At 39.8% G+C, this 23,195-nt stretch overlaps 1 protein-coding gene across 2 annotated transcripts in view; it reads left to right on the forward strand.

The window, feature by feature from the left end:
* SASH1 (SAM and SH3 domain containing 1) overlaps positions 1-23,195 on the forward strand; it is a 287,008-nt gene that overhangs the window by 197,598 nt on the left and 66,215 nt on the right. For both annotated transcript variants that reach the window (XM_072643668.1, XM_072643666.1), the window contains exons 5-8: positions 6,439-6,479; positions 8,193-8,279; positions 11,833-11,945; positions 17,997-18,098. In XM_072643668.1, coding sequence (XP_072499769.1) covers positions 6,439-6,479; positions 8,193-8,279; positions 11,833-11,945; positions 17,997-18,098 — 343 coding nt within the window. The remainder of the gene's footprint in view (positions 1-6,438; positions 6,480-8,192; positions 8,280-11,832; positions 11,946-17,996; positions 18,099-23,195) is intronic.

A 23,195-nucleotide genomic window follows, 5' to 3' on the forward strand; every position in this document is an offset into this window, starting at 1 on the left:
CACTGATTACCATGGTAATTAAGATAATTTGCCCATGGACAATTTTGTTAATGATAAAATTCTATCTATATTTTGGGGAAATTTTATTCATTGACCTATTATGTTTTTATATCACATCCATTTCTGACTGTATCCACTTTCTCTCTCTCTCCTAGTGTGTTATCCCTTGTAATAAAGATTTCTTTTTAAAACTAAAAAAAAACCAAAACACAAATGCCAGTTTGGGAAAAACAGCACAACCCAGGACATGCAGTATCCCATACCTCTAGTTTGCTACCTCTGCATGGAATTGATGGGTCTATCCCTAGGTTTTAAGTTAAATCCTTGGAATATAGTAGGCATTCAATAAGTACTCATTGAATTGCTTTTTTTTTTTTTATTTAACTTTTAACATTTATTTTCACAACATTTTGGGTTACAAATTTTCTCCCCTTTTATCCCCTCCCCCCCAAACCCAAGCATTCTAATTGCCCCTGTGACCAATCTGCTCTCTCTTCTATCCTCCCTCTCTGCCCTTATCTCCGTCTTCTCTTTTGTCCTGTAGGGCCAGATAGCTTTCTTTACCCCTTAACCTGTATTTCTTATTTCCTAGTGGTAAGAACATTACAGTTGATCCTAACACTTTGAGTTCCAACTTCTTTAGCTCCCTTCCTCTCCACCCCTTCTCTTTGGAAGACAAGCAATTCAATACAGGCCAAATGTGTGTAGTTTTGCAAATGATTTCCATACTAGTTGTGTTGTATAGGACTAACTATATTTCCCTCCATTCTATCCTGTCCCCCATTACTTCTATTCTCTTATGATCCTTTCCCTCCCCATGAGTGTCGACCTCGGATTGCATTCTCCTCCCCATGCCCTCCCCTCTATCCTCCCCCCCACCCTACTTGTGCCCTTGTGCCCCACTCTCCTGTATTGTGAGATAGGTTTTCCTATCAAAATGAGTGTGCATTTTATTCTTTCCTTTAGTGGAATGTGATGAGAGTAGACCTCATGTTTTTCTCTTGCCTCCCCTCTTTATCCCTCCACTAACAAGTCTTTTGCTTGCCTCTTTTATGAGAGATAATTTGCCCCATTCAATTTCTCCCTTTCTCCTCCCAATATTTCTCTCTCACTGCTTGATTTTATTTTATTTTATTTTTTTAAGATATGATCCCATCCTCTTCAATTCACTCTGTGCACTCTGTCTCTATGTATGTGTGCGTGTGTGCATGTGTGTGTGTGTGTGTACTCCCACCCAGTACCCAGATACTGAAATGTTTCAAGAGTTACAAATATTGTCTTTCCATGTAGGAATGTAAACAGTTCAACTTTAGTAAGTCCCTTAGGACTTCTCTTTGCTGTTCACCTTTTCATGGTTCTCTTCATTCTTGTGTTTGAAAGTCAAATTTTCTTTTCAGCTCTGGTCTTTTCATCAAGAAAATTTGAAAATCCTCTATTTCATTGAAAGACCATTTTTTCTCCTGAAGTATTATACTCAGTTTTGCTGGGTAGGTGATTCTTGGTTTTAGTCCTAGTTCCTTTGACTTCTGGAATATCCTATTCCATTCCCTTCAATCCCTTAATGTAGAGGGTGCTAGATCTTGTATTATCCTCATTGTATTTCCACAATACTTGAATTGTTTCTTTCTAGCTGCTTGCAATATTTTCTCTTTCACCTGGGAATTCTGGAATTTGGCCACAATGTTCCTAGGAATTTCTCTTTTTGGATCTCTTTCATGCGGTGTTCTGTGGATTCCTTGGATATTTATTTTGCCCTCTGGTTCTAGAATCTCAGGGCAGTTTTCCTTGATAATTTCATGGAAGATGATATCTAGGCTCTTCTTTTGATCATGGTTTTCAGGTAGTCCCAGAATTTTTACATTCTCTCTCCTGAATCTATTTTCCAGGTCAGTTGTTTTTCCAGTAAGATATTTCACATTATCTTCCATTTTTCCAATCTTCTCGCTATGTTCTGTGATATCTGTCTTTCTCACAAAGTCCTTAGCGTCCATCTGTGCCATTCTAGTTTTGAAAGAACTATTTTCTTCAGTGAGCTTTTGAATCTCCTTTTCCATTTGGCTAATTCTGCTTTTGAAAGCATTCTTCTCCTCATTGGCTTTTTGAACCTCTTTTGCCAATTGAGTTAGGCTAGTTTTCAAGGTGTTAATTTCTTCAACATTTTTTTGGTTCTCCTTTAGCAGGGAGCTGATCTGCTTTTCATGCTTCTCTTTCATCCCTCTCATTTCTCTTCCCAGTTTTTCCTCCACCTCTCTAACTTGATTTTCAAAATTCTTTTTGAGCTCTTCCATGGCCTGAGCCCATTGGGTGGGCTAGGACACAGAATCCTTGATTTCTGTGTCTTTGCCTGATGGTAAGCATTGTTCTTCCTCATCAGAAAGGAAGGGAGGAAATGTCTATTCTCCAAGAAAGTAGCCTTCAATAGTTTTATTTCTTTTCCCTTTTCTGGGCATTCTCCCCAGCCAGTGACTTGACCTCTGAATATTCTCCTCACACCCACCTCGCCTCCTGGTCCTCCCAGCCAGCGTTTGGGGACTGAGATTCAAATGCTGCTTCCCGCCTTAGGGCTTTTGGCGGGGTCAGGGCTGCTATTCAGTGTGAGAATTAAGTTCAGGTGCTGAGGTCGGGGCAGGGCCGCCTCTCAGGCTCAGTTCCCTCAGGGGGTTTATGTACAGACCTTCCACAGTGGATCCAGGCTCCCGCCTGCTTGGGGAGCCCCTGTCTGCCGCCACCTCTCAGCTTCTATCTCCCGGGAGGGCCCGAGCCATGGGGGCACCCCACTCCGCTCTCGACCCGCCAAAGAGACTCTCTCACTGACCCCCGTCACCTGTGGGTGGAGGGGCTTGTGCCGCCGCTGGAGATCCCGTCCCTGAAGCCTGCTCGGATCTGTACCTCTCGGAGCCGCGGCCGCCGCAGGTCTGGGCTGGGCTCCGCGTCTGCAGCGCGACGGACCTTTTGCGAGAGGTTTGCAGGTCCCTCTGTGGGTGGAGGGACCCGTGTGGCTGCTGGAGATCCCGTCCCCGTAGCCCGCTCGGATCTTTTCCTCACGGTGTCGCAGCCGCTCCCGGCACCCAGTCCGCAGTGCGGAGGACCCCCCCGCGAGAGGTTTGCAGGTCTCTCCGGAACAGAAATCTCCCTCGCTCCAATATTCCGTGGCCTCTGGGTGCAGAATTCACCGAGAGTTGGTCCCCTCTAGCCGTTCTGTGGGTTGTGGGTTCGGAGCTATGTGTATGTGTGTCTTTCTACTCCGCCATCTTGGCTCCACCTCCTCATTGAATTGCTTTTTAAAAATTTAACAGTAGATCAATTATTCCTTCCTAAGCTACTGAAAATTCAGCCTTTGTAACAAAACTGTTACTTAATTTTTATATTCCATTGAAGCAGTAAGGACAAAATGTACTGTGAAAACCTGGCTCCAGGGCCCATTGTTCCATGTCCTGGATGAGAACACAGCATTTGGCAGATGGGAAGAAACACAGTTAGGTGGTCAGTTCTCTTCCCATGAACCTGCGCTTCAGAACATTAACATTGGTCCACCTGGGGATCAGTCAATGGCCCCTTCCACCTGGTAAAGTCCAAATCTAGTATTTGATCACATCACTTGATTTTCTGTTCATGCCAGATTAAATTTCTAATCAGTCTCAACTAGGAAATCTATGGCATTTCACATCACTGCTGTGCTAGCTTCTGTTAGCCTGGACAGTTTACGGAATCAAAATTAAACTTCATACTGTGTCATTTTCCCCTTTGCAAATTGATGAGAGGGGTTCTCCTCACTTATAAAATATCGGTATATATAATTGCTTGGCTAGTGAACTAGACAGAAAAGGGAAATAGTTGCTATTTCTCCCCCCAGAGGTTTTCTGAAATGAATAAAGGAACTCTAGTGCCCTCTGCTGGCACATCAGGGAAATGTAGGTGTTCTCACGCAAGTGTCTGAAATCAGCCCTTCTATTAGAATTTGGAAGGAGGACTAACGAGAAAAGGAGAAACATCAGTATGTGTCAAAACTTCTTTAAAATAGGTAAGATAGCTGGAAGTTTGGAGGTCAGTGTTGCATCTGAGTGGCAGTTTCTTTAGGATAATAATAGTGATGCAAGACTCATTTAAACTCTTCAGTGTTTTCTTTGGCATGAGCCCACAGGGAGTTAGGAAAACAACTCCCAGCCAAACCATCCCACTGAAAGATAATGAGAATGTATAAATATCGACTTTCGAGAATAAGCTATCAATAATTATATAGTTCCCATTCAGGCTCTGACAAGTCTTTAAGTATTGTCATTATAGCCCATTGTTTGGGCCAGGCACTCTGTGTGTTCCCTTAGAAAAGAAACTCCTCTTTGAGAAAGAAAAAAGTATTTTTAAAATTTGGTTATGATAAAAATATCCATGTTAAGTCAGTAAAGACAGTTATAGTCCAAAGCTGCTTTAGTAATCCCATCAGACTATAGAAAATTTCTAGAATGTATGAAAATAAATTTGGAGTCTTTGTTTTGAACAGCTATAATAAGCTTGTGCAGTCCAACTGGGTTGACCATGGCCAATAAAAATAAACTAGCTTGACCCATTTTATGATAACCTTTGAGAAGTCCTTAACGCAATCAACAGAGAGGGGGAAAATTATCTGAGTTTTACTGGGCTCATATCTGAAAAAGCTGCTTCCCAGCAACCTCTCCATACCCATATTTGCTTTTTAAAATGTTAAAGTTATTTTATTTGTTTTAGTTGATCCCAAATAGCTCAGGGCTGGGAAAATAATACTTAATTATATTCTTTAAAAAATTATACTTTATTATGAACTTAAACTCAGTTAATGTACAATAGAAAATAATGACTTTAATGATACCTTTAAGGCTTGGAAGGTTCTTTACACAAGTTATCTCATTTGATCTTCACAACAGTCATTAACGAGGTGCTATTATTACTGCTACTATTCTTATTCTCATTTTACATATGAGGAAACTGAAGCTTTTTGCAGTAGTGACTTTTCCTAGGGTCTCACAGCTAGAAAGTATTTGAGGAAGCATTCAAACTCAGGCCTTCCTGATTTAAAGGATCCACTCTGCCACCTGGCTTCCTCCAAAAAAAGAACAGGAAATTTAGACTACAGAAATGTATTTCTCTATGTTTTGTACATTTCAAAATATAAAAAAAAGGATGAACATGTATTTCCAAATTTTGTTATTCTGGAATGCTCACCTTTTTTCCTTTAGTGGGTTCATTTCTAGCTCTTTCTCTTTCCGCAGTTGACCATGGTTATCTTTTTAAATTTGTGTTCAGTCAGCTCTCTTCTTCCGATTCCTCAAAGAAATGTCATCTGCTTTTATACTTTGAGTAGAACACCACCTGATTTTCAGGGACAGCATTCATGAATAGTGTCCAGCACTCAGTCAAGAGTTATCAAAGCAGGGCATCAACTTGCTTTATATGGTAAAGAGCTGAAAGTCCCTTGTCCTCCTGGACAATATGGCATTTGGGCCTTAAAAAGTAGTCAGACTCATCACATAGTAGGATCATAAGCTTTTAGAGCTGGAAGGTCCTTTAACAGGAATCTAACTCTCCTTTGTAGTGAGGGAACTGGGATACAGATAAGTGATCCAATCTGCCCACAGTCATACAGCAAGTATCCGAGGAGTTATTTAAACCCAGGTTGTCCTGATTCTAAATGTCTATTTCATCATGGTATTGTTTATGGTTTTCACCAGTTTTTTCTTCATTTGCTTTCTTTCACATATCCTGACACTTCAAATTCTACTCTCAGCTCCATGATAGTTGATAAACTTGATCATTAGGCATAAACCCCCATGAAGCCTTCTGATCTGTGTTCCGTATCCCTTGACCTCTCTCTATCCTCTTGTGCCTTTCAGTAGTTTCTGGAAGGCCAATGTTCTTGAACCATGGGTCCTTCCTATTCTGTGTGATGAAAGACCTTATGTTATGGCCACCTTTATCCCTCCTTCTCTGATGTAATCAAGTTTTCCCTCTCCTTGGTTTTGCTACCCTTTCACTTTAAGCATACATACATCTCTGTAGTTCTGTAGCAATTGTGGTTTATAAACCCACCGATCTTATACTTACTGAATGTGGTTTTCTATTATTTGCATTTATGTATATTTCTATTTGTATTTGATAATCGACAGTTATCTTCACGTTAGCACTATGGTTTTTTTTTTAACAGATTATTATTTAAAAATCTTTTAACTGGGAGGGGTTCTTGAGATCACCTAGCCCAACCACCTTCTTTAATATTGTTTCTTGTGCCCAGTGGGTACTCAGTCAGCATTCACTGACCGTGGAAACCCTGTGCCACAGCTGCATTTTGGCAGTGACTTTCAAAAGGGTAAAGACAATTGTGAAAATTAACCAAGGTGACTCAACACTTCTCCCAATGGATGAGGATCCCCCATAAATTGACCTGTTTCCTTTTTTTGTGTGTTCTAGGCTTCCTCTTCACAAATCAAATTCAGAAGAAGGCTCCATAGGTGAGTACCACTTGCCTCCTTTGACTCTGGCAGTTGGTATGTTTGTGCATGGGCTGTCCTGGGAACTTCCATTAAAGTTGTTGCTTTGCTTTAAAATGTTACATTGTGGCATATTATATCCTTAAACCGTGAAGAGTCCTGAACATCTGTGGACCCTTCTAGCTAAGCAACCACCAGTTTCATGCCCCTGGTCTGGTTGGAGGGAGGAAGGGAGGAGATAAGTTGTTAAGTTAAAGTGTCTTCTATTTAGACAAGTGCTTTGCCCTTTCTAGCAGAGGGGTAAGCTGGTAAGGGTGCTCCGGTGCCTTTTTTCTGCCTATTATGTGTCATTGCCAGGCTAGACTCTGTGAAAAAAAAGCAAGGTTGTAATCTCTGGGCTTGTGGAGCAATTGTGTGCACTGATTGCAGAGGCGCTGGCAAAGTCAAGAGCAGAAGTCCTCCCCCTTGCTGCTTTGGTCATGCCATGTAACTGCGGCATCCAAGTGACAGTTTTCCCCCCTAGAATGAGTAATAGGCTGCTTCAAACCCACTCTCTTACCCACCCACATCTTCTCTTTTCTATTTGCCATTTTTCTTAGTAATACCTGATACGGATCACTGACTTCTTCTCATCTGTTAAAAATGGCATGTTTGGAGAGTGGTTTTTTTTCCCCCTTAACTCTGAAGTCACAAATTTTAATGCAATACTTGTACAATTGGAGTTCTGGGGATCCAATTCTTAGATGTTATGATCCCCCCAGGGCACCATTGTCTTTGTATCAGAGTAGCCACCCTTCAGCTAGTGGTCATGTGCTCCAAATAGATTGAGAGCCTGCCCTGTTTGTGGTAAAGAAGAGGGCAAGTTCCTTGAACCCACTCGGACCCAGACCTCAAGAACCAGTCTAAGATCTCACATATGAGAGTCAGGAGCACAGATCAGTGGGTCCATAAGATGTGTGGGCGATTCTGGTTCCTTTTTCCCCTTAATGGCAAGTTATCAATGGTAGTAATTAGAGACCCCATTATTGGTGTCATGCATTCAGATCAACCATAAGAGAGAAGAAAAAGAAACAAAATAAATTTAACCTTCCTTCCTTCCCTTCTTCTCTTTCCCCCTTCTCCCCTCCTTTTCCCTCTCCTCCCTCTTTCCCCCATCTTTCCCTCCCTCTCTTCCTCCCTCTTCTTTCTCCTCCTCTTCCTTTCTTTTCTGTCCCTCCCTTCTTCTCTCTTCCCCCTTTCCTTCTCCCTCTCTTTCCTTCCTTCACTCCATTTTTTGCCCTCCTTCCTTCCTGCCTTCTTTCCCTCCCTCACTCCATCCCTCCCTCCTTCCTTCTTTCCTGCTGTCTTTCCTTCCTTTCTTTTTTAATTTAGGGTTTAGTCTAAATAACTCAAGCCAAATTTGAAAGGGGGAAAAACATAGCCCAGCCAAGACCTAGTTAGACATGCTACCTAAACAAATTTCTAAGTACATGGAAAAGTTTATTCGTGTGAGTAAATATAAATAACGTCTCCTCATATCCTCGATTAACTTTCTGGACCTTTTCTTATTTTCCAGACAATTTTAATTTCCTTTAAACGGCTGTGTATTCACTTACCAGTGTTTTTTCATCTCAGAATAGGGGGAGAGGAATCATTCTTTTTGTTGAATCAAAATAATCTTTGCTGGTTTTGAATTATAATGAATCCACTTTTCATTTTCATGTACCTATTGCTTGTATCTTTTTGTCCTTTTAGGAAAAGGGGATTGGAAAAAGAAAAATAAGTATTTCTGGCAGAACTTCCGCAAGAACCAGAAAGGAATAATGAGGCAGACTTCCAAAGGTATCATTGCATAAGCAGTTTTTTTCTTACTCTCTCAGACATTGAGAGGTTTATTCCATAAGTTAAAATGGATGTTGTCAATTATATAGCTCATTGTATAACACCCATAAAAATAAGTTAAAACTCTTCTTTATTTACTATTATTGTTTGCTCCAAGACATGGGCTTTGCATAACTTTGGTGCTAAGGAAAATGGAGTAGAAAAAGGTAAAAAATTTTTACTCTTCAGAGAAAATCAATTCAGACACTCTGCTGAGTGCTTTATAAGTATTATCTCATTTGATCCTCACAACATGGGGAGGTAGGTGTTATTGTTATTCCCATTTTACAGTTGAGGGAACTGAGGCAAACAAATTAAGCAGTTTGCCCATGGTCACAGAGTGAGTGTCTCAGGTCAGATTTGAGTCCAGGTCTTCTTGATTCCAGGCCAGTGTTCTAAACACTGTCACCTAAGCTGCTTCAAGAGAGATGTCGTGAGTTATCCAAAAAGAACCAAAATTTGAATCCAGTTCCTCAGACTAAGTGCATTCTTCTTTCCAGGGAAGTAAACTGCTTTCTCCTGATGATTTAGTTCCTTTCTCAGCATTGGCTCACCCCAGAAAACAATCAGCAATTTTCCTGATGGTTCATGAGACCCACCTGCACTTTTGACATTTTCCTGGGAAAGGGAATAACTTGGAGCCTGTTGCCTCTGAGAACTGTCTGAATACCTTACACCATGGGGATTTTCCCATCCTGCCTTGTGAAAGCAGTCCCACCTCCATTCTCTGCTTTGTTTTGTCTTGTTTTCGTTCCCATAGTAAATATTACATTTTGGCCTTGTGTTATACTTTGCTTGAACTCCATGAGACTGCTTTACAGAGTCCAGCACAGCTGACTTGTGGGCAGCTTTGGTTAATGTCCTATGAAGATTTGAGCCGCATACTGTTGATGTGCCCATAGTTTTCACTAGCAAGTAGGAACCATGGAATCTTGGGTACACCTCTCTGCTCAGAAGACTTCTTTTTTTATGGTAAACTGAAGGGGAGAAGAAAAGCTCACAGCAACAGCATGGATTTGTGGGCCAGCACACCTGTATTTATTGGCTGTGTTTTGAGGTTGGCTTATGTTTGTAGGAGACATTCTTATTCCAGACCTGGAGGAAGACTTGAGCCATCAAGCCTTTTCTTGATATTACCTGCCTAGAATTATTCAAGAGTAAAACTTAATCTCAGATTTGAGTACCCCATTATAGACGAATAGTAAAAACTTCCCAGACCATGTAGACGAAAATAGTCACCACCACAAAGCCAGCCCAGTTCCTTGTCTCTTCTCAGTTCCATCTCCCTCCCAGGACAGGTGAAGTGAATAGCAAATGAACAACATTGGTTATTTACCATTCCACATTCACCCCTTCCCTCTCTTTTTTTCAAATAGATGGGTAAAAGAGAGCTCTTGGGTGGTAGCTGTGTACTGATTGAGAGTGATACGGAAATGACAAAGGGAAATATAGGGGGAGAGCAGATCCAGAACCACCTCTGGCTAGAATTTGTCCCTACACATCTAAAACCAAACTCTTTCTCCACCTCTTCGTGAAGCAAGGGCAGGTCATAGCTGAGAATCTTAATGACATAAGAAATCAGTAAAGGATGTATGAGAAAGACAGGGCAGGGAGAGAGAGATGAATGACTTATTCCCAGTCTGTTTGTTAAAGACTGCATACTTTCACAAACAGATCCTTTCCCACAATGCTGACTAAAAGTACAGCCCTTCCTAACATGATTCAAATATATTAAAGATGACAGGAATCTGTTTGCAATGTAGGAAAGCTTTTTAAAAGTAGCCCAACAAGGGGATTTGCTTTTCAGCTCCAATTCTGGCTGTCTTCAGTGTTGACTAGAAAGCACCTAGCGTATTATAGTTCAGAACCTTGCTTATGATAATAATGCCATTAATGTTTGTGTATGTATGTGTGTATCTGTTGGTATGCATACATATATAGCATTATCATGTTAAAACTACAACTGCTAGTGTGTGTGTGTGTGTGTGTGTGTGTGTGTGTGTATGTATGTACACACACATTTTGGGTGTGGTGGGCAAGTGAGGCTGACCAGTACTTACTATTGTAAGTGCATAATAAAAATTAATTGGTGTGGGGGGAACTCTTGGTAAGGAAGCTCCCTCTAGCAATGAAAGTCAGTAACTGTTCTATAACTTAGTTTCAGGGAGTTGCCTGGGAACACTGGGAGATTAAAGGTTAAGGAGATAGCTGGCCAAGGTCATACTACCAGTGTTTGTCAGACATAACTTTTGAAGTCAGGTTATCCTGAATCCAAGACCAGCTCTCTATCCACTGTACTGCGAGTCCTTCATTCATTTAACTATAGATAGATAAGTAGTTGGATGATATATACATATATATGCATATGCATGCATATATGCATATGTTTTTATATATGTATATACATATGAATATATAAGTATATATGTATGCAATATATGTGTATGTATGTACATACATATATGTGTCCTTATAAATAATTGTTAAAAATAACTGACATTTATATGTTGCTTAAGAGTGGAGCTGCATGTGGCCCAAAGTCCTCAGGAACTAGAATAAAAGGCAATTGGAAAACATTTAGCAAATAAAAATATGATACAACATAGATAATGTTAATTTGTGGTTTTCTTAGCTAACATGTGGCCTGCAGGGATCTGTCTCTATTTGAGTTTGACACCAATAGCTACTTTAGAGAATCACCCCCACCATTTCATGTGAGGCTCACAACCATCCTGGAAGGTAGGCATTATAGGTGTTATTATCCCCATTTAACAGATGGTAGAACAGAGGCTCAGAAAGCCTAGATGACTTTCCTGTCATTAGAGAGCTATTAAGTACTGGAGGCAGGGTTTGAAGTAAAGTCTTGCTGATTTCCTGTCTGGTCCCCCAGCCATTACACTGCCCTGAGTTTGTGTGTGTTTATGTTTGTGGACATCTAAATATTTATAAAACAGATTTTTTAGTGGATTAAAAAAATGGGTCATCTGTGTGATTTCACTTATTTTCCTTTGTCCCATGAAGAAATCCTATTCACTGAATAAAATAACTCATTAGCTTCATTTGATAGTTTCTGAAGCTTTGTACCAAGTCCTTTTATTATGCTAGAACTTCCCTCCCATTTCTGGGTGATATAATTTGTCTCATCAAAATCAAAGAAGCTGAGGGAGCCGTACACCATTTTGGAATACTGTGATTTGAGTGGGGGGAACAGGGGTATAGTCTCACTGGCTCTCTTTATCCTTGAGTCTGAAACTATCCTGGTGGGCCTTCCTCATGAAAATTTCCAACAGCTTAGAGCGACCCTTTTTGTTTCATTTCTGTCTTAATTTTGTTCCCAAGCTGTGATGTGCTGCTATTAAATTCCAACACAATGCTGCCACCTTACTGTCCCATTAATCCAATGCAAAGGGACACCGCTCCACTCTATATAGTTATTTCTCTGAGATTAATATTGAGGTCTTTTGGCAATCTGTGATCTCAAACATATTTTTCCCCTCCTTTTTCTTATATCCAGGAGAAGATGTTGGTTATGTGGCAAGTGAGATAACAATGAGTGATGAAGAACGGATCCAGCTAATGATGATGGTCAAAGAAAAGATGATCACTATTGAGGAAGCCCTTGCCAGGGTGAGATGCTAGAGATGCATGGCGTAACACTTCCTATTACTTGGCTAGCCCCATCTTAAATCATCTTTGAATATTGGAGGGCATTGGACAATTGATCAAGATCCAAGATCACTTTTCCTTTTTTTCTTTAAATAAAATTTTATTTTCCCCCAGTTTTATATAAAAAACAATTTTTAACATTTGTTTTTTAAAAATTTTGACTTCCAAATTCTCTGTCCTTCACTCCCTTCCCTACTCCCTGAAGTAGTGAGCAATTTGATATACTGAGACCAGTATTCTTTACAAAATAATAACGATTCTATTTTATTCTTAGTTATTATGATTGGTATGGGGAACTACTGTAATAATATTGAATGTAATAAAACCAGCAGTAGCAGCTTACATTATAGAGCATTTTAAGGTTTGCAAAGCATTTGAAGTATTTATTTCATTTGATCCTTACAACTGCTGTGGTCCAGGATGGTATTATAATCCCCATTTTACATTTGAGGAAACTGAGGCTGAGAGGTCAAATGACTTGACCAGTGTTACACAGTAAGTGTCCATGGCAGAAATCAAACTCAGGTCTTCTACCCACTATGCTACCCAGTTAACACAAATTAACAAAATTACATAAATACAAAATAACCATGGAAGGTTAAAAAAAAAATCCTTAGAACCCAAAGTCCAGTTGCTTGTCATGGCAAAAGACTCTTAAGCCAAATCAGCAGAAGAAATGGAGACCTACTCCCTTGAGGAAGCAGAAATTAGTAGTTCCAGATACCAATAACAGCCATGAGAACTGGCATTTATGTAAGTCCTTTACAGTTGGCAAAGGGTTTTTGCAGACATTATCTCACTGGAGATAATTATTGCACTCTCTGAATCACAGCCGTATTAGAGGCGTAACGTCATAGATGTGGGTTGTACCAGGTCTCCCCGCAAACCCACTTGCACTGAAGGTTGATGTTTCTGTAGGTTTTTTAAGCTAAAATAAAACAAAATCTTGGGAACTCTTTCTTTCTTTTTTTTAGTTCTGCAGTTAAGTTCTTATTGCTCCTGTATTTAAAGTTAATCAGGTTAGATGTTGCCTTGAGCTGCGCCGGGTGCTTTTTTTAGATGATGTGTTAACTTTTAAACTGCTGAGTATCCCTCGGCTCTACTGAGGCACACGTTCGTTAAGCAGCGTTGTGATGATGGAACCGTTAGATGACTGACTCAGTGATATCTCCTTTCAGCCTGCTGGTTGGGTAGAGATGTTACAAGGCATTCAGGTCATTGAGGTATCATTAATTAAAAGTGTTACAGAAGCACTTAAAGTCTGAGAATTTGAATCCAGCACTTCTTAAACTGTGGGTCTCCATATGGAGTTGGGAAACATTTGGCAACAGTAAAAAGTTTCTGAATGCAATGACCAAAAATAAATACAAAGCTAAACATAATGAATAGGAGGTGTTTCTGACAGTTGCATCGCCCAGTTTCACTGCTGCCTTGGTTCTGATCGCAAAGCATGCTTGCTTTGCACTGTGTGTGCCCTCGTCATGCAGCACCAACTGCTGGATCACCAGGGGAAAACGTTTAAGAAGCCCTCCATCCAGTGAATGTGTGCCGCAAACTAAGCCTACTAGTTGAAAATATAAAAATATAGCAAAGTAACCAATCTTAGGATGGACAGAATATAAAAGTCTCTCAGAGTAATTTCTTAGAGGGCATCCAGGTGGCACAGCACATAAGGTATCTCACTTGGAATCGTAAAGATCTGAAGATCAAATTGGGCCTCAGACAGTAGCTATGTGATCCTGAGCAAGCTCAGCTTAATCTTAACCTCCATTTGCCTCAGTTTTCTCATATGTAAAACAGGGATAATAGTAGCACCCACCTCCCAATAATTGTAAAATGATTAGCTTGATGCCTGGCACATAGTAAGCGCTATAGGAATGTTAGCTCCTGTTATTACTGTTATTTTTATTATTATTTTAATCTGTAAAGCACTTTGCAAATCTTAAAATGTTATATAAATGCTAGTTAGTAGCAATTATTATTGTTATTTATTGAAGTGAATAAGTGGTTTTGGATTGTACTCTTTATTATCAGTTTATGTAGCTTACTGTTCTGCGTCAGTATTACATCACTGAATCCTTTCTCATATGAGGTTTTTCCAGCATTTAGATTGAGACACAGAAGGATACTGCTGCAGAAAAGGGCCTGAAGTATAAAGGCTAAGTGATCAAAAGACTTACAAGTGGGGAGCAAAGATGGGACCGAAGGGGAAGAAGCACTGAGTATTAACAGGAACTTATCTAACAAGTTAAAAAATGATTGGCAACTTCGGAACTATTTTTAAGAATAAGAAATGCCCTCAAATGGGAGTAGCTTATAAATATAATTAGTTTTTCTCCACTGAGATTAGAATAAGAAAAAAAATAGATTCATGTTACTGCTGGAGAGTATATAAATTAAGTATAATGGAAAACTTTTTTTTTGATAGCAACCAGAAATCACCAACAATGTAACTCTTCCCCCAAACCCCGTGTTTTTGAAACTAAAACAGGAAGTCAGGTATCTCTGATAGTTATACTACAATCCTTCTAGACTTTTAAGGTCCTTTTTAGACCCATGAGATTGTGATAGAATATAACCACAGAATCCTGAAACTAAAGGTGTCAGGGCCATGGAATAAGGATAAAAATATATATTTAGGTAAAATAAGAAATAGTATTATGTATTTTGTAATATAAAAATTTCTAACTTGGATTTTCTGTCCGTACATGCTTTACAAGATAGTGCACTATATTCATAAAGCTATAACTAGATTGGGGCAGGAAGATGGCGCAGTGGATAGAGTACAGGCCCTGGAGTCAGGAGGACCAGCCTTAGACACTTATCAGCTTGGGCAAATCATGTAACCCCATTTGCCTCCCCTCCCTCCCGAAAAAAAGCCAAACAGCTTATATAGCTAGATGAAATTAATTTTGAATAAATTGTATTTGTTTCAAGGTTTTGAGTATCTGTGAAGTCTTCTTCACACTACCTCTGTCAGTGTCAGATCATAACCTCTCCACATCCTTTCTAGCAGATAGGTTAATGACTTGCTGTGGGGAGAAAGGAGTAATTCCCCAGAGATCTATTGCCTGTTGAGCAACCTTAGAAAGCTTATTCTCCCTTAGGTTATTCAACCTTAGAAAGAGAGAATGCATAAGCATTTCAATAGGACCTTTGCTGTTCTTGAGTTGTGTCTGACTCTTTGTGAACCCTTTTGGAGTTTTCTTGGCAAAGATACTGGAATGGTTTGCCATTTCTTTCTCCAGCTCATTCTACAGATGAGGAAACTGAGGGAAACAGAGTTAAGTGACTTGCCCAGAGTCACACAACTAGTAAGTGTCCATGGCCAGATTTGAGCTCATGAAGAGGAGTCTTCCTGATTCCAAGCCTAGTGCTCTATCCACTGTGTCACTTAGCGAACCCCTTATTTAGCACCTACCGTGTACCAAGCACTGTGCTAAGCTTTTTGCAAATATTATCTCGTTTTATCCTTACAACAACCCTGGGAGGTAGGTGCCATTATTACCCCCCATTTGACAGTTGAGGAAATTGAGGTAGACCGAGGTTAAGTACCTTGCCTAGGGTCGGAAAGCTGGTAAATATTTGACTTGGTACTTGAACTCAGGGCTTGCTGATTCCCAGGCCCAGTTCTCTATATATTTAAAGTATCTGTGAATTTCATAAACTATAAAGTACTGTACAACCATAAGATGGTATTGTTATGAAATCAGTATCATTTACAAACATGTATCAACAAGTGCTGAATTCCACATGGCATTAAACTAGGCATTGCCCAAAGAGAATTGCTTTTACTTTTACCCTCTGGTAGCCTCCAAGTGAAGGCAAACATAATTAGAATGTCAGGTAGATAGAATAAAAACATGAAACCACCCACATGTGTGAATAATGAAGTATCTCTCATATTGAAGTGATGGGGATATACCTTTAAGACACTGCTGGAGAGTGGGCCCGATGGAATGAGGAGTGGGGAAGGCAGCTGTAGGGATGGATACAGGCTCACGCAAACAGAAGGACTTGACGAAGGATATGGGGATTTCAGGACCTGTATAAAATGATCAGAGTGAGACAGTGTCATATGTTAGGAGGCAAAGAGGGTTTCAAGCTAAAAATACACGAGACCTAGCTTCTAGCCCTAGGAATGAGGAGGTCAGACTAGCTATATTTTAAATGCAAAATAACTATCATTATTCAGTCGCTTCAAAGCCCTGGAAGTAGATTTAATATGAAGGAAAACACAAAACCCAGAATGTTTGCTAATTTGAAAAAATATAGTAGAATTCCTTTATCTTTTTAAAAACTGGTGTTTAGGGATAAAGGTAGTACCTCAAAGGGTAGAGAAAGCTATTACCCAATCTTATAGACTATCTTATCAATGTTTTTCCGTACCTAAATTGTTTTCCTTCACAAAATGAAACTTAATGCATGGTGTATCCAAATCCGTGTATAATATATCTTTTAAAAAAATTCTTTGCTGTTTTGTAGATCACCATTTCATCAATAACAATAGCTAACATTTTTATACTATTTAAATTTTACAAAACACAGCATCTCGTTGGATCCTCACAACAGCCTTGAGAGATGGGTGTTATTATAATCCCCATTTAACACTTGAGAAAACTGAGGCAACACAGAGGTTAAGTTACCTGTCCAGGGTCATACGGCTAATAAGTATAGGATTTGAACTTAGGTCTTACTGACTCCACGTCTAGCACTCTATCCAACGTGCCACAGGGCTGCCAAGCATTTGCTAACCATCTATCTGTGCAAGTCACTGTGCTTAGCACTGGGGATACGAATATGAAAAATGAAGCAATCCCTGGGACCGTAGATCAAGAATTGGAAGGGCTAGATTAGGGGCTATTTAGCCCAAGCATCTTTGATCCCCACATTCCATATTCTTTCCATTTCATTTTCATCCTCCTGTACTTCAAAAACTCTGTCCATCAATATGAGTACTGATACAGATGGAAATTTTTGCACACCTCTAGCAAACAGTCTTTTATGAGTTTGGGGCCTCCCTTGAACTTTCCTTCCCACCTGAAAAAAAAAGCCCTGCCCTGATGTCCAGTTTCCTAGTGTTAAACCTCTCCAAACCATGCTAGGCTAATCCTCTGAATAGTTTGTTGCTAGGCCTGCCTCAAAGCATCCTGGCTGTGGTCGGATCTGCTCTAATTTACACTTCCAGCCTTTTTAAACCCAAAGTCACTACCATGCTCCAGTAGCACATCAGAAGACTTCCTTGAAAGAGCAGCCTTCTGTATACACTCACGTTAAGTAGCAGGGTCGAATTTCCATACTTGTTCCACAGCAGTATGCATGAAACTTTGCTGAGAGAGCTGAACAAAAGATCTTGTGTTTAATGCAAAAATTGTTCATCTAATTTGCCCAGGTCTTTCTTTATATTTCAAGCTCGTCATATAAGAAAGCTATTTTATGGCTTCAAAGGTGTGCTACATGTTTTGCATTGTAGTTACACATCCTTTCCTGTTCTCATTGTTTCCTACTCAAATGCTCAAAGTTTATTGTGCAGTTATATGGAACTAGTGACCTAGAGTTCACACCAGGAAAAAAAAAGATTTTTGAAACATATTTCAGGATTCCATCTTTGTTGTGCAGATTACTGTGGAATGCTATGCAGTGTCTGTTTACAAATGAAGTATGCATGACTTGTGTGGGCAGTGGCCACTTGCACGCCAGACCATAGCCTGTTTCTGAATTGCTGTAGATTTTGTCTGGCCTTGTTACTGAACTTGCAAAGGAGAAGTTTTGATGTTGGAAGTTAGAAAATAATGGTGAAGAAAATGGAGAACACAGATATTTCTTTCTACCTGTCGGTTTGGTTTAGATTATACCCCACGGTGTAGGGAATGTATCTTCCTCTCAGTTTTAGAAACCGTGTCCTCTGTTGCTATTTAGTGAACAGCAGGAGCATAAAAAAGGAGGCCCACAGTAATTAATTTGTGACTGGTTGGTGTGTTGGCCCTTGTTTTAAGTGTCTTTTCATTGCAGCTCAAGGAATATGAGGCCCAACACAGGCAGTCGGGCACCTTGGATCCTGCAGACTGGCCAGATGGCTCTTATCCATCATTCGATGGCTCCTCCAACTGTAATGTAAGTAACGCGACCTCCTTGAACACTTGGATCATTTTTGATGGGACAAGGAAAACGATACAGCAGTAAGACTTTTGAACTATTGTTACATGTTAATTTGCTTGTGACTGTTGGAAACTAAGACAGACTGCTGGCCTCGGAATCAGGGAGAGCTGAGTTTGAATCCTGCCACTGACACTTATTAGCTGTTTGACAGTAGAAAGATCACTTGAGTTTATTTTTCTCATCCGTAAAATGGGAGCTGTACCTACCTCATGAGAGCTGAAGCTCAAATGTGATAATATATGTAAATGAGTTATAATTTTATGGTGCTATATAATGTCACTTTAAGTGGCAAAAACTGTGGTGAACATAAATCTCCCTTTTTGGTTAGATATTTGATATCAATGCTTATTATCAAAGTGGGGTTAAAAAGAATTATTTCTGGAGAATATCCATCATAGAGTCTAGACAGAAGAGGGATGCTTTGTGGATGGTGAGGTCCTCCAGAGACTCCTGTTTGAGGATGATATTACCTTGATTATATCAAGCCCAGGAAAGTTGCAGAGGCTGCAGGAAGAGATTTGTTATCACTCAGTGTGTTTGGCCTTTCTATCCACACAAGAAAGATCAAGTGGATGAGAAATATCTGTTGCACAGATTTGAATATGCATTTAAAAGGACCCTTTACAGACTTTGTCCCAGCAGCGTATATATCTGGGATAGACAGCAAGTTGGATTCAGAGTTGAGCAGGAGAAGGGTAATGGGCTTTCAGGAAAATTGCAAATTTCTTTTATTTACCCCAAGCTTCCAAAAAATGCCAAGACCTATCTTTTTTTCGATCCCAACTTTCTACCAGTGTTACTATATAGCAGCAAGACTTAAAATACAACTGCCACCAGAGAAATAAAGATGGGTATCACCTAGAGGGCAACGACAAGCTACATGGTGACTGTAAGGAGGCTGCAACATATAGTCATTGAGGAACTTGTAAGGAGAACTAGATGTAAAAGATGTGATTAAAGAATTATAGGATAGGTAGAGAAAATGGGCTGGTCACATGGCACATTCAGGGTATGGCAAGTGGACAGCCAGAATGTTTTATTAGTACCCTCACAATGTCAGGAGAAAGGAAAGAGGGCCTTCAACGTGTTGACTAGTTGCCCTCTTATACACTTTTATGAGGATGGGGCAGTATTTTCCCCAGATGGGCAGGCATGGATAGATTGTGAATCACATTGATAGAGGGAATTCTCAAAATGACCTGTTAGATCATCCTCCCTCCACTCTCTCACTTGCCAGTCCATCTGTCTCCATACTGTGCAGTAGCCATAGTTCTTGCTAGGTGATTCCTGCTCAGAAATGTCCCATGACTCCCTGTTTTCTACCAAATAAAGTTCAGGTTTCTCAGCCACCCAGCATTCAGGGACCTCCTAGGATCCTGCCTAGGGTCACACAGCTAGTAAGTGTCTGAGACCAGATTTGAACTCAGGAAGATGAGTCGTCTTTACTGCAGGTCCAGCACCTGCTACTCTTCTTTTAAAGCCCATCTCAAATAACACCTCCTATCTGAAGCCTTCCCAATCCCAAGTAGCCTAAAATGTCTTTTTCCCCATCAAACTTCCAAAGCATTTAGTTTTATACCTCAAACAAGGTACCATAGGTAAAGTGCTTTGGAAACCTTAGATCACCATACGTAAATTTTATCTGTCATTATTACAACCTTTTTATTGCACTTTGATATAGCCTTCTATTTCAAATATCTTTGTAATTTTTCTCATTGGTTACCCCAGCAAGACACATGCAAAAACTGGAGTTCTTTCAGGGCTAAAAGGTAGACCTTGAAATGCAAAAGTGATGTCCTCAGATATAAACTACCTAGCTGCTACAGCTCTAGAAAAGGTGGAGTTTGAATAACTCAATTACATGTGAAGAGTGAGATAATGAATTCATCTTTGGGGTACATATTATATTCATACCATTGTCCCTAGCTCTGTGTGAGATCCCCAGAGGAGTATGGAGAGTGAAACTGACTGACTAAACTCTGAGGGATCACCCTGAGGCAGAATGGAGTGGCTTCCTGAGGGGAGGGGTTTTCAAGTAGGAGGATTGCCAGAACTGGGGAGGCCAGACCTTTCCCATCATCCTGCCTGAAGTACCCAAGCAGGTTACAGTGCCTACTCTGTGAGGGCAAAGATATCTTTTGTCTGAACTTTGTATCTTCCTTACCCCTCACATGGTGCTTTGTAAACTATAGGTACTTAATGCATGCTTGTCAAATCGAATAGGGTCCTTTCTTTAAAAATGTGCTGTGGCATCTTGAGTTACCTTTCAAGATGTGGTTTTAAATTTCACTTCTCAGTCTCCTTGCATTCTGGCTTTCGGTCCCTCTAGTCAACTAAAACTGCTCTTTTCTAGAATACCAAACAATGAATTGCCAAATCTAATAGATTTTCCCTAGGCCTTATCCTTTTTGACCTCTACAGTTTTTGACACCTTTTACTACCCATACCCTCTACTTGGATATTCCCTCCTGGGGTTTGTTTTTTTTGTTTTGTTTTGTTTTGTTTTGTTTTTTTGCTTGCTTTTTGGTTTTGTTTTGAGGCAATTGGGGTTAAGTCATTTGTCTAGGGTCACACACAAATCTAAAGTCAAATTTGAACCCAGGTTCAGGGCCAGTGCTCTATCCACTGCACAACCTAGCTGCCCCTCTTCTGTTTTTCTACCTGTATGATTGTTCCTTCCCCATCTCTTGCTGATTCATCTTTCATTCCCTACCTCCTAACTGTGGATTTCCTCCAAGGCTTCTTTTTAGGCTCATTTCTTCTGTCTTTATGCTCGGTCTCCTAATAATTTCAGTTGCTCCCATTGACTCAATGATCACATCTTTGCAGAAAACTCCTAAATCTATATATCCATCCCTATTCTCTATCCTGTTCAGTTTGGTCCACTGCCTGTGAAATATGTCCACTTGGGTGTTACTTCTAGTAATTAAACTCATTAAGACATTACCTACAATAGATCCATATTATCCTGAATTGTGACCTCCATTATCTTAGAGAGATTCAAAAAATGAAGTCATCAAAACTGCTTATCTTTTGTTCTGTAAATTATATTGGATAGCTGGAGGAATAATACACCTTATGCTTCATTTTTGATGTGAGTTGACATTAATCCCATTAGATGCCACATTCTCTTTGAAAATTGAATAGGCATAACAAATGATTTTCAACAGCCACTCAGTTATACACAGTGTCTTTGGGGAATTTTTGGTATTTAATCATGTTAGTAGCACACAAGTAGAAGGTCACTCGCTCATTTCTATTCTGTAAATATATACTAAGCATTTATTCTGTACTGGACAGTGTGCTGGTACAATATGAAAAGGACTTGCAATATATAAAAGGACTTGTCTTTCTGGACTAAGGATTTTAATTTAGCAAGTTTTCAGGTTCTGTATTTCAATTCACATTCTCAAATTCCCAAACTTGGACTACTATCCAAACCTGTCCATCTCAGATTTCAGGAAGTAAGGTTAGTATCTGACTTCATGAGTAGGAATCTGAATAATTCTGTCCTCCTTGATCTGTTTATCATAAACTTTTAAAGTCATGTTCAGACAAGTCATTCCCCAATTGACAAATGGTCAAAGGATAGGAACAGGCAGTTTTCAGATGAAATTAAAGCCATTTATAGTTTTATGAAAAAATTGCTCCAAATTGTTATTGGTTAGAGAAATGCAAATCGAAACAACTCTGAGGTACCACAACAGGAAAATGATAAATGTTGGAGAAGATGTGGGAAAATTGGATCAGTAATGCATTGTTGGTGGAGTTGGAAGCTGATCCACCCATTCTAGAGAGCAATTTGAAACTATGCCCAGAGGTCTATAAAAATGTGCATACCCTTTGATCCAGTGATACCACTCCTAGGTCTGTATCCCAAAGAGATCAAAAAATGGGAAAAGGACTCACTTTTACAAAAATATTTATAGTAGCTCTTTTTGTGGTAACCAAGAATTAGAAATTGAGGGGATGCCTATCAACTGAGGAATGGCTGAACAAATTGTAGTATATGAATGTGATGCAGTACAGTTATCTCATAAAAAATGGTGAGTGGTGGACTTCAGAAAAGCCTCGGAAGACTTACATGAACTGATGCTGAGTAAAATGAGCAGAACCAGGAAAACATTATACATAGTAACAGCCACATTGTGTAATGACTGACTTTGATGGACTTAGCTCTTCTCAGCAATGCAAGGACCTAAGACAGCTCCAAAAGACTCATGATGGAAAATGCCATCCACATCCAGAAAAAGAACTATGGAGTCTGAATGCAGATCCAAGCAGACTATTTGCTCTCTCTCACTCTCTCTCTCTTTTTTGTTGTTAATTCTTCTTTCTTGTGATTTCTTCCGTTGGTTCTAATTCTTCTTTGCAACATGACTAATTGGGGGGAATATCTCTTTTCATCCTCAAAAAAAAGTCATATTCATTTGGTTTAGTTTTAGTTAGAAAATAAAATGTTTGAGATGAGGTACACTATAAATTTCTATTGGAGGGATATTCCTAATACCGGAAGCTTCTCAACTTTTTGAACTCCAGGGATCTTCCTTGCAGTGCCATTTCAGCCATCCATTGGCACTGTAACAATCTGGACCTCATCTTCAACCAGACCTTCTCTACCATGAAGATCTCTGAAGTGGCAGTTCACTCTTTGACTCCCATCTCTTTTCCTCCATTCTATTTCTGTTGCTTGTCTTATATCGAACATGATCATGTCTTCCTCATCCTGACTTCTACTACTTCCTTCTTTTCTTATTCACCATTTCTACCTTTCTTGCTTTCCCTTCTGACTGTTTCTACTCACTAGGACTTTAGAATTCCTATCTTCTCGATCTTCAGTTAAGCAATACTAGGAAAAGAAGCATGACATTCTGCAGAATGGGTCTGCTACAAATTCATACTGCCTGATCTTTTCTTTTTTTGCATCTTTTGTTGCCTCAACATACAGAATTCTCCAACAGTGGTTGTACTAGGTCTTTTCTGCTCTTCTCAAAATCTAATACATATCTCTTCCCTACTCTCCATTTTCACTCCTGCCATAATGGCCTCAAT

Source organism: Notamacropus eugenii, chromosome 2, assembly GCF_028372415.1.
Source record: "Notamacropus eugenii isolate mMacEug1 chromosome 2, mMacEug1.pri_v2, whole genome shotgun sequence".
Taxonomy (NCBI): Eukaryota; Metazoa; Chordata; class Mammalia; order Diprotodontia; family Macropodidae; genus Notamacropus; species Notamacropus eugenii.